A 13,208-nucleotide genomic window follows, 5' to 3' on the forward strand; every position below is an offset into this window, starting at 1 on the left:
TTTTTTCCTTTGTGAAGCATTACCAAAAAATCTAATTTATGACATTCGTTTTTGTTATTCTTAAAGTTAAAAAAATTGTTTAGAAAACTTTTTAAATAAAAAAAAGTCTATTTTGTACAATCTGAAGCTACTCACCAGCTGTAACATCTGCTCACCACAGGCAAGCGAGCATATTTGTTGAGTCTTGATCTAAAGCCGAAAAAGTGGGTTTAATAAAATGTATTATGACTTTTGACACTTTTTTTTTACAGTATAATGATTCATATTTTTATGAAAGACATTCCTGCAGACTGATGCAAAAATACGAATCATTATACCGTAAGCAAAAAATTACTTCTGACAACACTTCTACTAATAAATGGATTGTGAATATTTCTGGATGCCCATTGTCTGATGCTGAAACTAGTATATTGGCTAAAGGCCATGATTTTGCTGTGTTACCTAAATGCATCCTGTATCTTGATTTTTTTGCACAACATTGAATGCAATCTGTCTGGACTTTCCAGCGAAGATGCTAATAAACTATACTTTGAAGTTGCTGCTTTACTCTTTTAAAGCAAATTATCCATGTAATCTAGTGCTGAAACCCATGTACTGTTTTTATTAAGACAAAAGAGCAATATATTTCAAAACAGATAAAGGAAAAGCTGTAATGGTAATGGATAAGGCCGACTATGAGAGGAAGATAGACTGCCTTTTACAAGATACCTCCACCTATCAAGTAATTAGTTATAACCTTACAAAAACACAAATCAAACAATTAAATAAGCTGCTTGATGAAGTTGTTAGTTGGGATGAAAATACTTTGGACATGTTGCACACTCATTTTGGAAGAACTCCTCGTTTATATGGCCTCCCAAAAATTCATAAAGAAGGTTATCCATATGTGAAGATTATCATCACACCAGTAAGACCATCATGAATTGTATTGAATTGCTAAATTTCCGTCATGTTTATTTACTGCCCATACTGGACAATCCAGATCATTCATCAAGGATTCCACGCATTTTCTTGAGAAAATCAAGGATATTCAAATACAAGAGTTGGATTTGTTAGTCAGCTTTGACATTGTTTCCCTCTTTACCAACATTCCATTATCTGACACTGTTAATTTACTATATGATGATTACCCTCCTGATATTGCAAAGCTTTTGAATTTGTTATAGAATCAGGATATTTCAGCTGGAGAAACAACATCTGCAGACTAGTTGAATGCACTGCCATGGATATCCCTCTGTCTCCACCTTTGGCAAACTATTTTTTGAACCATCTGGAAGATACCTTGTTCTCATCCATTCATCCCTAACCCTCTCATTGGTTTCATTATGTTAATGATGTCTTTGCTGTTTGGTCTCATTCTGAAAATGAACTTACCACTTTCCTACAACAAATCAATAGCCTTCACCCATACATTCATTTCACCATGGAAAAAGAAAAGGCTGATGATTTATCAACCAGTGTTTATCGAAAACCTACTTTTTACTTGGCAGATGCATTCATCAAAAGTCTGCTCATCACACCCCTCAAAATAATTGGTGTTATCATCTTTAATTAATAGAGCACATAATGTGTGCTCCTCTCCCTCAAGCTTGCAACAAGAACTTCACACTATCAAAACGTTAATGGAATTTAATGGTTACAACCTAATCAAATCCAGCAGATAATTGACTCCTATGTTTCAATGCCTCAGGATTCTTCAACAGACTGCAGGGTTCCAATCTCTTATATTTCTGGCATCTCTAAACTGATTGGTAGAATTTTGAAGAAGTGTCATCTCATTCCCACATTTTCCTATCAACAAAATTTCTCATCTGTTGCTATCTACAAAAGACAAACTGTCACCTCTATCACTAGCTGACATTTACCAGATACCTTGTGAATGTAATATAATATACTTTGCGCAGACAGGCTGTTCTGTGGAAAAAAAGAATTAATGAACATCAGTATTATATCGAATACATGAAATCTCAAAAGTCTGGTCTGGCACAGCATAGTATTGAACTAAACAAAGTATCCAGTGGGATGAAACTTGTCTTCTCCATAGAAGCAGGTTTAAATATGAACGCCTTTTCAAAGAAAGTTGCAAAGCCCTTTTACATCGGCCAAATCTGAATCAGAACGATTCTCTCTCTTTCTCAAAAGTTTGGGAGATTCTTATTTTATGTAACTATCAAAAATAATTTTTAATAATATTATTTATTAATATTAATTTCTAGCACATGGCAACAGTTTTTAATTACTAAACCACCGACTGCTGTATGTACCTTGTATTCCCGTTTCTTTGATTTGCTTGTTTTTTCACACTGATGATGTACTATTATTTACATTACAAAATATCTGTACTTCGATTTCATTAAAGTTAATTACTGTGGTTATCATGTAATTTATTGTTTATAGATAAAAGGAAGTTGAGTATATGTATATATATTGAAATTAAGGGTAAGTAAAATGCATAAAGAATTAATTTTGAGGTCACTTGTATTGTGAATGTATGGGATGTAAAAATCACCCCCCCCACACACACACATACACACTTCCCAAATGTGAGAGTGATACGTTGTACTCTGGCATTAATTGTGTGTGTGAGAGAGAGAAATAACTGGACAAGATGGAGATTATCAGTAGCATAGCTCTATTTTCTGGAAAGATTGTTGCCATCTGTATCTTTCCAGAAAATACAGAATAAAGTAGAGTTTGGCTGATTGATTACAGTGTATTCCAGCAGAATCAGCCAAACTCTTTACTTTATTCTGCTTTCTCCATTTCAACATGATTATGCTGAGACAATTATCTACCTTAGGTTGATAAGGTCTCGTAGAATTTCAGTCCACTTCACTTGAGATGACCATTCATAAGTGATGCTTAGTATGTCCTACAGATATTTGAATATTTAAATTAAATATAATAAATTAAATATAATTTTAATTTGGACACTGAATTGCTTGACATTCTCTAATGTGTAACTTTTCTAAATTTGAGTTTGTTATAAGAATTTCAGGTCTGTGTTTTAATTTGTTACATCATAGTTCGTCTCACTACCTATGGGACAGGTATGATGAGCATGATTCTGGCAGCTTGGCATTAAAGTTTTAAAGGCTAATAAATTCTTTTAGATACTGGAAACTGTTATATCTGAGCATTAATATTAATATTATTATTATTATTCAGGCCTCCATGGAGCGAAGAGACTCATCGTTGGAGGTCCTTCCTAGGAAACACAATATTATTACTGAATTTTCTTAACAAAATCAAAATTAAAAATAGTAATAAATTTGAATATTGACTTGTGGATTTATTCAAACCTTCAATAAGAAGTGCAACTTGTTTGTCTTCCCACTTTTTACCAGTTCCCTTGCTTTTCACTTCTTATGTGAATAGTTTTCAAGACTGCATTTTAGACTGTTTTACCATTAATATATTAAAATTATGACACTCATGAGCTATAATTTAGTATGCTTATGCTTCAATGATGGAAATTTTATATATACTAACTCCATATGGGAAAGGTTGCAAGTGCATTGCAAACACTGGAATCAAGGGGAAGAAGAAGAAAAAAAAAGTATCATACACAGTTTTTCAGGACTTCTGAAATCCACTTGATTTCACTTACCAGATCAGCAATGATTTTGTCTGTGTCACTTTTAATAATTGTTTTCTCCAGAAACTATTATAAACATATATTTAGAATGGTTCAGGCTAATTAATTTAATGCATTTTATGAATGTTAATAAAGTCATTGAATAGTAATATGGATTTAAACTGTTAGAGCTCGAGGAGGTCTTGTGGATTCAACACCTGAGATAGAAAAACAACTTGCTGAAGAACTTGAAAGAGTACAGAAACAATACGGAGGAGGGCAAGGGATAGATTTAACAACATTTCCAACTTTGACTTTTAAAGGTTTGTAACGAATTATTTACCTAATTAAATAAAATAAGTTACCTAAATGTTACCATTTTCTCATTCTAAATTAGGAAAACAATATTTTATAACACATTTATAACATTTATAACACACCAAGAAAAATTTGATATTAAAATATTTCTTCAGAATTCTAAAAATGATATTGAGATGGCAAATGAAATTAGATATTTAGAAATACTATGAAAATCACTAGTCAGTCTACATACCTGAAAAAAGCTTGCTATTTTTATTTTATCCAAGCTATCATCTCCAAGTTTCTACTTTCAACTCCATTGTAAAATGAATATTTCTTTATTAAGTTTCTGTTCATTGTATACACAAGTTAATACTTCATTTTGCATGAACTGGACTTTTTATACATCTGACTTTATGCCAAGCTGTGCAGTATTTAAGCAGTTATAGTAATTGCAAACAGGAAAGATGGCTTAAGCAGCTTGCACATTACTCAATATTTATTGGAAATTGGGGGATAGAAAAAGAAACTTATTGACATGAAAATTTTGATATTTTTGAGCTGAAACATTTAGAAAATACTTAGGTTCGTTGAAAACAACAAGAGATGAATGAAGAAATTTTTTTGCAGTTTTAGATAGTGGTAGGTATTATTGTATGTCTCAACAGGTTTAGAGACTACGGTGGTATCTCGCTAATCCGAACTAATAAAAACCGTACTCGTTCGGATTAGCGAATTTCCCCCCTGAGAGACCGCAATAACTAGCGTTTAAGACAAAAATAATAAGATTCTAATGGTACATCAATTTAATTCTGTAAATAAATGAAGTAACTGATAGAAAAAAAGCTACTATACTGTACTGTAATGTAAAACTTAAAAAAATAATACAGTACACAAGCTTATTTTAGTAAAAATTTAGTTTGTATATATATGTATTGTTGAGTATTCTGATTTAATAAAATTGCGTAGTTCAGTACATAACTTAATTTGCGTAAAAAATATCACTTTCTTGTACACAACACACAAAAAAAAGTTTCACCAAATAGCATACACAAAAAAGTATTTTTATTAGCAATAAAATATTGTGGAATGGCGTACCATTCTGCTTAGCCCATTCTTGCACTCATTAAAACTGTCAACTTGCCTCTTCATGTTTTACTTTTTTTTTTTCTTCGAGTTCTTTATCGTCATAATCGTCTTCTAATTCATTCTGTAGCGTCATTTATAATTTCAGCATCTGATTTGATTTGATTTGATTTCGAATTCACTTTTGGTTCTACCTGTAATCCATTCCGTAACATCTGGATTTATATTTTTCACCAAATTATGCATGTTTTGAATTTCCTCTTTTTGTGTATCACCGTAGTTATCTTGGTAAATTCTAGAAGGCCACAGTTTTTAACGACAGTGGTGATTCATGCCGACAATACAGTACTTACTGTATTTTACTGTATTCTCCAGTATAACCGTACAATCCACAGTATGAAAAAAATACTGTACTATAAAATAATAAATAATAATAGTTAAAATAATAATTATTTTATAAAATAATAGTACACAACTTTTTTCTTTCAAACCGCGGTTCGGATTAGCGAGATACCACTGTATCTGTAAAAAATTGCCTGAAACAGAGGCGGCAATGATTTTCATCATCATCCAATTCCTGCATATACCCTCAAGGGGTGTACAGGATATGATAGTACTACATGAAAAATTTACATCATTACTAACTTCCTATCTACAATTTTCCTCCAAATCAGTCTGTTTTATTTCTATCTTCTAAGGCACTTTTTACTGTATCAATCCACCTATATCTTGGTCTTCCTCTGGGTCTTTTTCCTGCCAATCTGGCTGAGAACACTTGTTTTGATAATTTTTCCTTGCCCATTCTGTTTAAGTGACCATACAACCTGAGATTAGCTCTGCTAACGCATTCCAGGATGCTGACAATGTCAAGTTCTTTCCTAATATCCTCGTTTTTAATATGATATTGCCATTCATGCCATCTGTTCATGCTCCTAATCTTTCTCAGGACTCATATCTGTGGTCTCTAGTCTTTGGTCAAGTGTTTTACTTCTGACCCAGCTCTCAGATTCATAAGTTAAAATTGGTTTGAACAGTGTCTTGTATATAGCTAATTTAGTATTTTGACTAATTTCTTTCTTATTCCATATAAATTTGGCTTCCTACCATACGAGCTTTGTCGATTCTGTTGTCTATTGCCACATTTAATTTACCATCTTCACTAAAAATCGTGGCTAAGTAGCTGAAATGCTTTCACTTGTTCTATAGGTTCTCCATTCATAATGCAGTTGAAATTTTCAATGCTTCTGCCTATTTTCATTGTCTTTGTCTTGTTATCGCTGATGTTCATACCATATCTATTACAACAGCTATTCAAATCAGGAAATCTTGCAGACTTGTAGCAGAATGATGTTATATTTAAAAATATAACATCATCTGTAAAGCAAAGAAATGACATTAACATCTCCAATTTTGATATCAGGTTTGATACCACTTTCCTTCATAATGTGATCCATATAGATAATGAATAACAGGGATAATGTACATCCTTGGTCTTGTTAAACTGTGAATGAAATTATTTTGTATGTTTTTGTTCTTCCTTCACATTTAACATAATCTACCACATACCAAGCAAGACTCGTTTAAATATTAAGCTATTTTATTTATTACTATATTAATATTATAAGAACTTGTATTTGATAATTTAACTGCACATTAATTGAAATGTAAATATTCTCTATTTATTCCTATTTGTAGAAGTTTAACGTTATGCAATAGCTCAATTTTATTATGTTTTGTTGTCATGGAGACATATGTAAGTAAGCGAGCACGAGTTTGGAACAGTGCGTGAGGAGAATGTTGAAAGTTTATTGAAAAGAGTTTTAGTTAAAGCGATCTCGAGAGAATTTTAGGCGGGAAAAACGGATATATAAGCGAGGAACGCTGAAAATATTGAGAGAAGGTAAGAGAAAAGGATATAGATAGGAAACATAGAGAGAGAGAATTGGCATTCAGTTGGAATCAGAGTATTCAGCATTCGGGGAATCAGAGTGCGATATTAGAGAGTCAGCAAGTCACTCAAGCATCTAATTTAAGTCTACTAGTCGAGAAGCAGTTAGCTAATAAGTTGTAGAATAACAATTATAGCTACGGAAAACCGCTGAGAGACTATTAAATAGACTAGCGATACTTGAGTTGAGATTTAATTTCAGCGCTGACCTTTCAAGGACATACGGAACCTTGAAGCAAAACACGAAGTTACTAGAGAATAGTAGAGGCTGTAAAATTGAAGTTTACCGTCAGCTGTGTTTAGAATTATAGTGCCTAAAGAATTATTTGAATGCAGGAGGAATGAACAACTGTGCATATAAAACCTCAAGATAAGGAATTATTGTTTATTGCCTTAATTCATGAGTGATCAGTAGTACTTCATGCAAGAACGTTTGTTTATGTGTATTGTGACTGATGATTAATTCAGTTATTGCTTAGAAGATTTATTTTAATGAGTGCTATATACTGCATAAAATGTTTACGGTCATAAAAAGTGTTTGTGTGTAAGTTGATGAAGAAAGAAGATTATCGGTAAGATTATTCCAACCATTAATATTCCTATACAGAGAAGTGTGCGAGTTTCATCCTAGAATTTCCCTATACTAACAGTAACTATTGCGGAGAATTAGCTGAAGTGTAAAATTAAAGATGTTTGTTTGTGAAGAGGTGTTACTGTAGATTTTATTGTATTTGGAACTTAAGGAACTGTGAGAAGACTGTATTAGAGATAACAAATTTACCATTGTCTGAGTTTGTATGACAGTATTATCAGAAAGGCTGAAGTGTTTATAATAACTTAATTAGTGATTTGATCTTAAGTGTAAAATTTGTGATTCTAAAATTAAATGTTTGTTTTTGTTAATCAAAAGTTGTATTTTGCCTGAATCTCTTTTACTGCACCATTCATAAAATATTCGAACCAAAGCGGGTAAATTAAGTAAGTTAAATATTCTCGGCCAGTATATATAGTAACAACATATAAAGGAAGGGTAGTTGAGAGTTGGTTTATCTTCACTTCTTGAACTAATTCAGATATAAAGTGGTGCAGTCTTTAAATATAAATTTTCTTTATATTTGAATTAGAAATCAACTTACAACTTATCAATTAGTTAAGAACATCATAGTGATATACATGTCGGATCCAAAGTATAGATTGAGAAGTAGGATCCAACAGTCTGACACCAGATTTAACATTAAACCATCTTCCTGTACTTCCTTCAATTCTAACTGCTGACTTACAACTCAAATAAAGACTAAGGATTGCTTGATATAATGCCCCATTGACAACATAACTGTAGCATATTGAATAGCTTTTCTCTTGGCGCCTTGTCATATGCCTTTTCCAGATCTCGTCATCATCGTCCGGTAGCATCTAGTAGTCTCTAGTTGGTCTTCCACGTCTTCTCTTCCCCTCAACTTTCCCTTGTAATATAGTTCTTGTCAGGTGTCCTGAAGAACCTCTCAGAAGATGTCCTGCAAATCTGTTCTTTCTTTGCATAATATTCTTGAGCAGTGTTCTTTCCATCCCAACTCTTCTTAAAACTTCTTGATTTGATATTCTCTCTGTATAGCTAATCTTTTCCATCTTTCTATAACACCACATTTCCAATGCATTAATTCTTTCCATATCTCTCTCTTTCTGAGTGTCCATGACTCACTTCCATAACTTGCAATACTCCAAACTGTTGCTTTAACTATTCCAACTCTAACATCTATTTTAATATTCTTGTTTATTAAAATTCCCTTCCAGATCTACAAAACTTAAATACAGATCTTTGTTATATTCCATGATTTCTCAGCTATTTGTTGTAAAGTGAAGATCTGATCTTGACGGCCTCTATTTGGCCTAAATCCAGCTTGTTCTTCAACAAGTTTTTTTTCCACAATCCTCAATTGTTTTTCAAGTATACTTGCGTAAATCTTACCATGAACAGAACTCTCAGTAGAGAAATATCTCTAATTCTCACATTCAGTTTTATTTCCTTTTTTATATATGGGTACTTTGAGAGCTCGACTCCAATCATCCAGAATTCATCTCTCTGCCCAGGCCTTCTGAACTATGCAGTGTAGCCTCTGTAAGACTTTTATACCTCCATACTTGACCATTTATGGTCGAATATCATCTACTCCTGCTGCCTTTCCACATTTTAGGCCTTTGATGAAAAGTCAGCAAAGATTTTCCTTGGAAGTTTTATCACACAAAACAGAAACTAGCCAGAAGACATACCATTTAAACATAGTATACTGGCCTCATAACCTTAGTTGCTTCACTCCATAATTAAAAAATAAACAAATCCTGTCTGCTCAGAAATTTTTTAGAAATGCTTGTTTGGAAATTTAGAACTTGGCAGGCTTTATAGCTATGGGAAACAAACCAACAACAAAAAAAGTGTATTATTATGGAGACCTCTTCTTCAATTTCAGCTATTTAGGCATAATGTTTTTAGTGAAGATTGCAAATTACATTTGGAATAGACAATTCATTTGCTTCACTCCATAATTAAAAAATAAACACAAATCCTGTCTGCTCAGAAATTTTTTAGAAATGCTTGTTTGGAAATTTAGAACTTGGCAGGCTTTATAGCTATGGGAAACAAACCAACAACAAAAAAAGTGTATTATTATGGAGACCTCTGTGGAGCCTTCTTCAATTTCAGCTATTTAGGCATAATGTTTTTAGTGAAGATTGCAAATTACATTTGGAATAGACAACAGAAGAAAAGATGGTATGGTGAGGAGTCAGTTGAATAAAATTATATGGAATACGAGAGAAATTAGCGAAAACACCAAGCTAGCAGTATACAAAACAGTGTTCAAACTAGTTTTAAATTATGGTTCTGAGAGTTGGGTTAGAAACAGAACACTTGATCAGAGACTAGAAACCACAGATATGAGAGGAGTGAGCAGATAGCATTAGTGGCAGAATCACATTAAAAATTATATTAGAAAGGAACTTGACATTGTTATCATTCAAGAATGCGTATCCAGAACTAATCTAAAGTGATATGGCCACTTAAATAGAATGGGTGAGGAAAGGTTAGCAAAATAGGTGTTTGATGCCAAGATTTGGAGGAAGACCAAGGTCTAGGTGGATTGATTCAGTCAGAAGTGCCTTAGAGCAGTGATTCTTAACCTTTTAGTAGTTGCAGTCCCTAAGTACCCTAAAATATTTTCACGCCCCCCTCCCCCTAGTTTGTAGTAACATCATAATAATTAAACTTTTTAAAAAAAAAATAGTGGTTTTACTTACTGATTATAATGATTACAAAAAAAAATCATAACTAAACAGAAATCAACTTTACTTAAATATTACTGTAAAAACTTTAAGAAATTTATTTGATTTAGGAAATCAAATGTTCTTTGTTTGCTCATTTTATAATGGATAAATTTTAAGAAATAACAAATCAGTATTACAGCACTGAAAGTTTCGAAAAGTAATTGCACTCAAGTAGCACTTAACAACGTTAAGTTCTATGCATTCGTACTAGTATTGTTTAAAACTTCAGAGAATCGCTTCTTTCACATGAACAGTAGGTAGATGTCACGCCTTGCAGTGTTACCAGCAGCAAAAAGTTGACTTGTGGAGCTACCACAAAAGAAACTACTGCATTAAACTGCATAATTCAGATTACTAATACAAAACGATACTAGTTTGTAACAAAGTAAAATCAAGAGCAAAAACTAATTATTTTAAGAGATATCAAAATATAAAAAAACTAGAAATGTTCTATAAATTTTCCACCCCCCCCCTGGGGGACTGGGGCCCACCAGTTAAGAATCACTGCCTTAGATGAATGAAATGTTAGTTATGACAGTATTGGAGTGCTCACAAGTAATACACTAATTTGGAGGAAAATTGTTGATAGGAAATTAATAATAATGTAAACTTAATCTACCTTATGGGTAGAACAAGAGATCTGTTTAAAAAAATAAATGATTTTACAGGGAAGTTTATTCCTAGATTAGGAATTGCAAAAAGTAATTCAGATAAATGTCTGAGAAAAGCAGTGAAAAAAGATGGAAGGAGTATGTAAAGGATTTGTACAAGAAAGATAATAATATTGAAGAAGAATTTGAAAGGAGAGTATTTACTGAGGAATCCGTGATAATGAAAAGTGATCAGCAATGGAGCTGATGGTGTGTCAGTGGAATTATTGAGAGCAACTGGGAATGAATTAGTGAATATATTATTATTATTACATGACACCTACAGGGAATCCAGAGATGTTGACAAATTTGTCAACAGCTTTGGAAGAAAATATACTGGTCTAGAGATTGGAAAACATCAGTATTCAACCCAGTTCCAAAAAAATCTAATCCTAGAAATTGTGAGAATTACAGAACCATCGCTTTAATTTCACATGAAAGTAAAATTATGCTAAAAGTGATCCAACAAAGGTTGGGGCCATATGTGAATAGAGAAATGCCATAAGAACAGGCAGGCTTTTGGAGAGGTGGAGGAACTAGACCAGTTAGCAAGCATGAGATGGATTATGGAAAGAACAAGAGAATTTCAGAAGGAAGTATTCGTCTTTTTTATTGATTATAACAAAGCTTTTGATTGCATAGATCACAACAGACTGTGGCTTGTAATGAGATCACTGGGAATACCTGAACATCTAATTCTCTTGATAAGAGAACTGTATGACAACCAAGAAGCTTCAGTAAAAACAGTCTTTGGAAAAAGGGATGCAGCAGGGTTGTACACTGTTGCCCTATCTTTTTAATATTTATAGTGAATATATTATGAAAATGGCTGATTTAGACAACGATCCAGCTGGAATTAAGATTGGTGGCAGAAAAATAAATAATTTAAGATATGCAGATGATATAACTCAGCAGAAACTAAGGAAGATCTGGAGCAGTTGATTCTATTGGTTATGACATAAACTAACATTAAACTGACAATCATTTTCACACACCCTGCATTTCTAGCCTATTCAAATGCATGTCATTTGCATTCCTGATTACTCTTACTATCTCTGCATTATTAGTCATTAATATCAAGATTAAATAACAGTGGATCAAGGATTGATACCTGAGGTATACACCACTGGTATATACCTTCCAATATACTACTTTTTGATATCTAGCAGTCAGCCATCCTCTTATCCAAGCTAATAGTGTAACCCAGGGGTCAGCAACCTTTTCAGACTTGCAGGCCACATTCAACTTTTATTTTTAATAATCGGGCCGCAAGCATTTAATTAAGAGAAAATAGTGAGTGAAAAAAAAAAATTTTTAAGTTATCAGTTTTATTATCATCATCATCATCAAATTCCTGCCATGTACCCTCAAGGGGTGTACAGGATATGACAGTACTACATGAAAAAATTACATCATTACTAACTTCCTATCTACAATTTTCCTCCAAATCAGTCTGTTACTTGCCAAGACTCCAACATTATCAGATCTTATATTTCTATCGTCTAAGGCACTTTGTACCGTATCAATCCACCTATATCTTGGTTTTCCTCTGGGTCGTTTTCCTGCCAACCTGGCAGAGAACACTTGTTTTGCTAATCTTTCCTCTCCCATTCTATTTAAGTGACCATACCATCTGAGATTAGCTCTGCTAACGCATTCCTGGATGCTGACAATGTCAAGTTCTTTCCTAATATCCTCATTTTTAATATGATATTGCCATTGATGCCATCTGTTCACGCCTCTAATCTTTCTCAGGACTCTCATATCTGTGGTCTCTAGTCTTTGGTCAAGTGTTTTACTTCTGACCCAGCTCTCAGATCCATAAGTTAAAATTGGTTTGAACACAGTCTTCTATACAGCTAATTTAGTGTTCCGACTAATTTCTTTCTTATTCCATATGAATTTATTCAATTGACTTCCCACGATACCAGCTTTGCTGATTCTGTTGTCTATTTCTATATTTAGTTTACCATCTTCAGTAAAAATTGTGCCTAAGTAGCTGAAATGTTTTACTTGTTCCACAGGTTCTCCATTCACAACACAGTTGACATTTTCAATGATTCTGCCTATTTTCATTGTCTTTGTCTTTTTATTGCTGACCTTCATACCATATCTATTACAACAGCTATTCAATTTAGTCAGAGAATCTTGCAGACTTGTAGTGGATTTATTTAGAAGTATAACATCATCTGCATAAAGCAAAGAGCTGACATTAACATCTCCAATTTTGATATCAGGTCTAATACCACATTCCTTCATAATGTCCACCCCCCCCCCCCCCCACCCCCCCCCCCCCCCACCCCCCCCCCCCCCCACCCCCCCCCCCCCC

At 33.3% G+C, this 13,208-nt stretch overlaps 1 protein-coding gene across 1 annotated transcript in view; it reads left to right on the forward strand.

Annotated features, from left to right (window-relative positions):
- The window catches only part of LOC150093864 (ATP synthase peripheral stalk subunit F6, mitochondrial-like), a 35,939-nt gene that overhangs the window by 14,716 nt on the left and 8,015 nt on the right, over positions 1 to 13,208 (forward strand). The window contains exon 3 of the mRNA XM_090412769.1: positions 3,767 to 3,900. Within this exon, the coding sequence (XP_090268895.1) occupies positions 3,767 to 3,900 (134 nt within the window). The remainder of the gene's footprint in view (positions 1 to 3,766; positions 3,901 to 13,208) is intronic.

Source organism: Typopeltis vanoorti, chromosome 23 (assembly GCF_054136105.1).
Source record: "Typopeltis vanoorti isolate ZY-2024b chromosome 23, IOZ_Tvanoo_1.0, whole genome shotgun sequence".
Taxonomy (NCBI): Eukaryota; Metazoa; Arthropoda; class Arachnida; order Uropygi; family Thelyphonidae; genus Typopeltis; species Typopeltis vanoorti.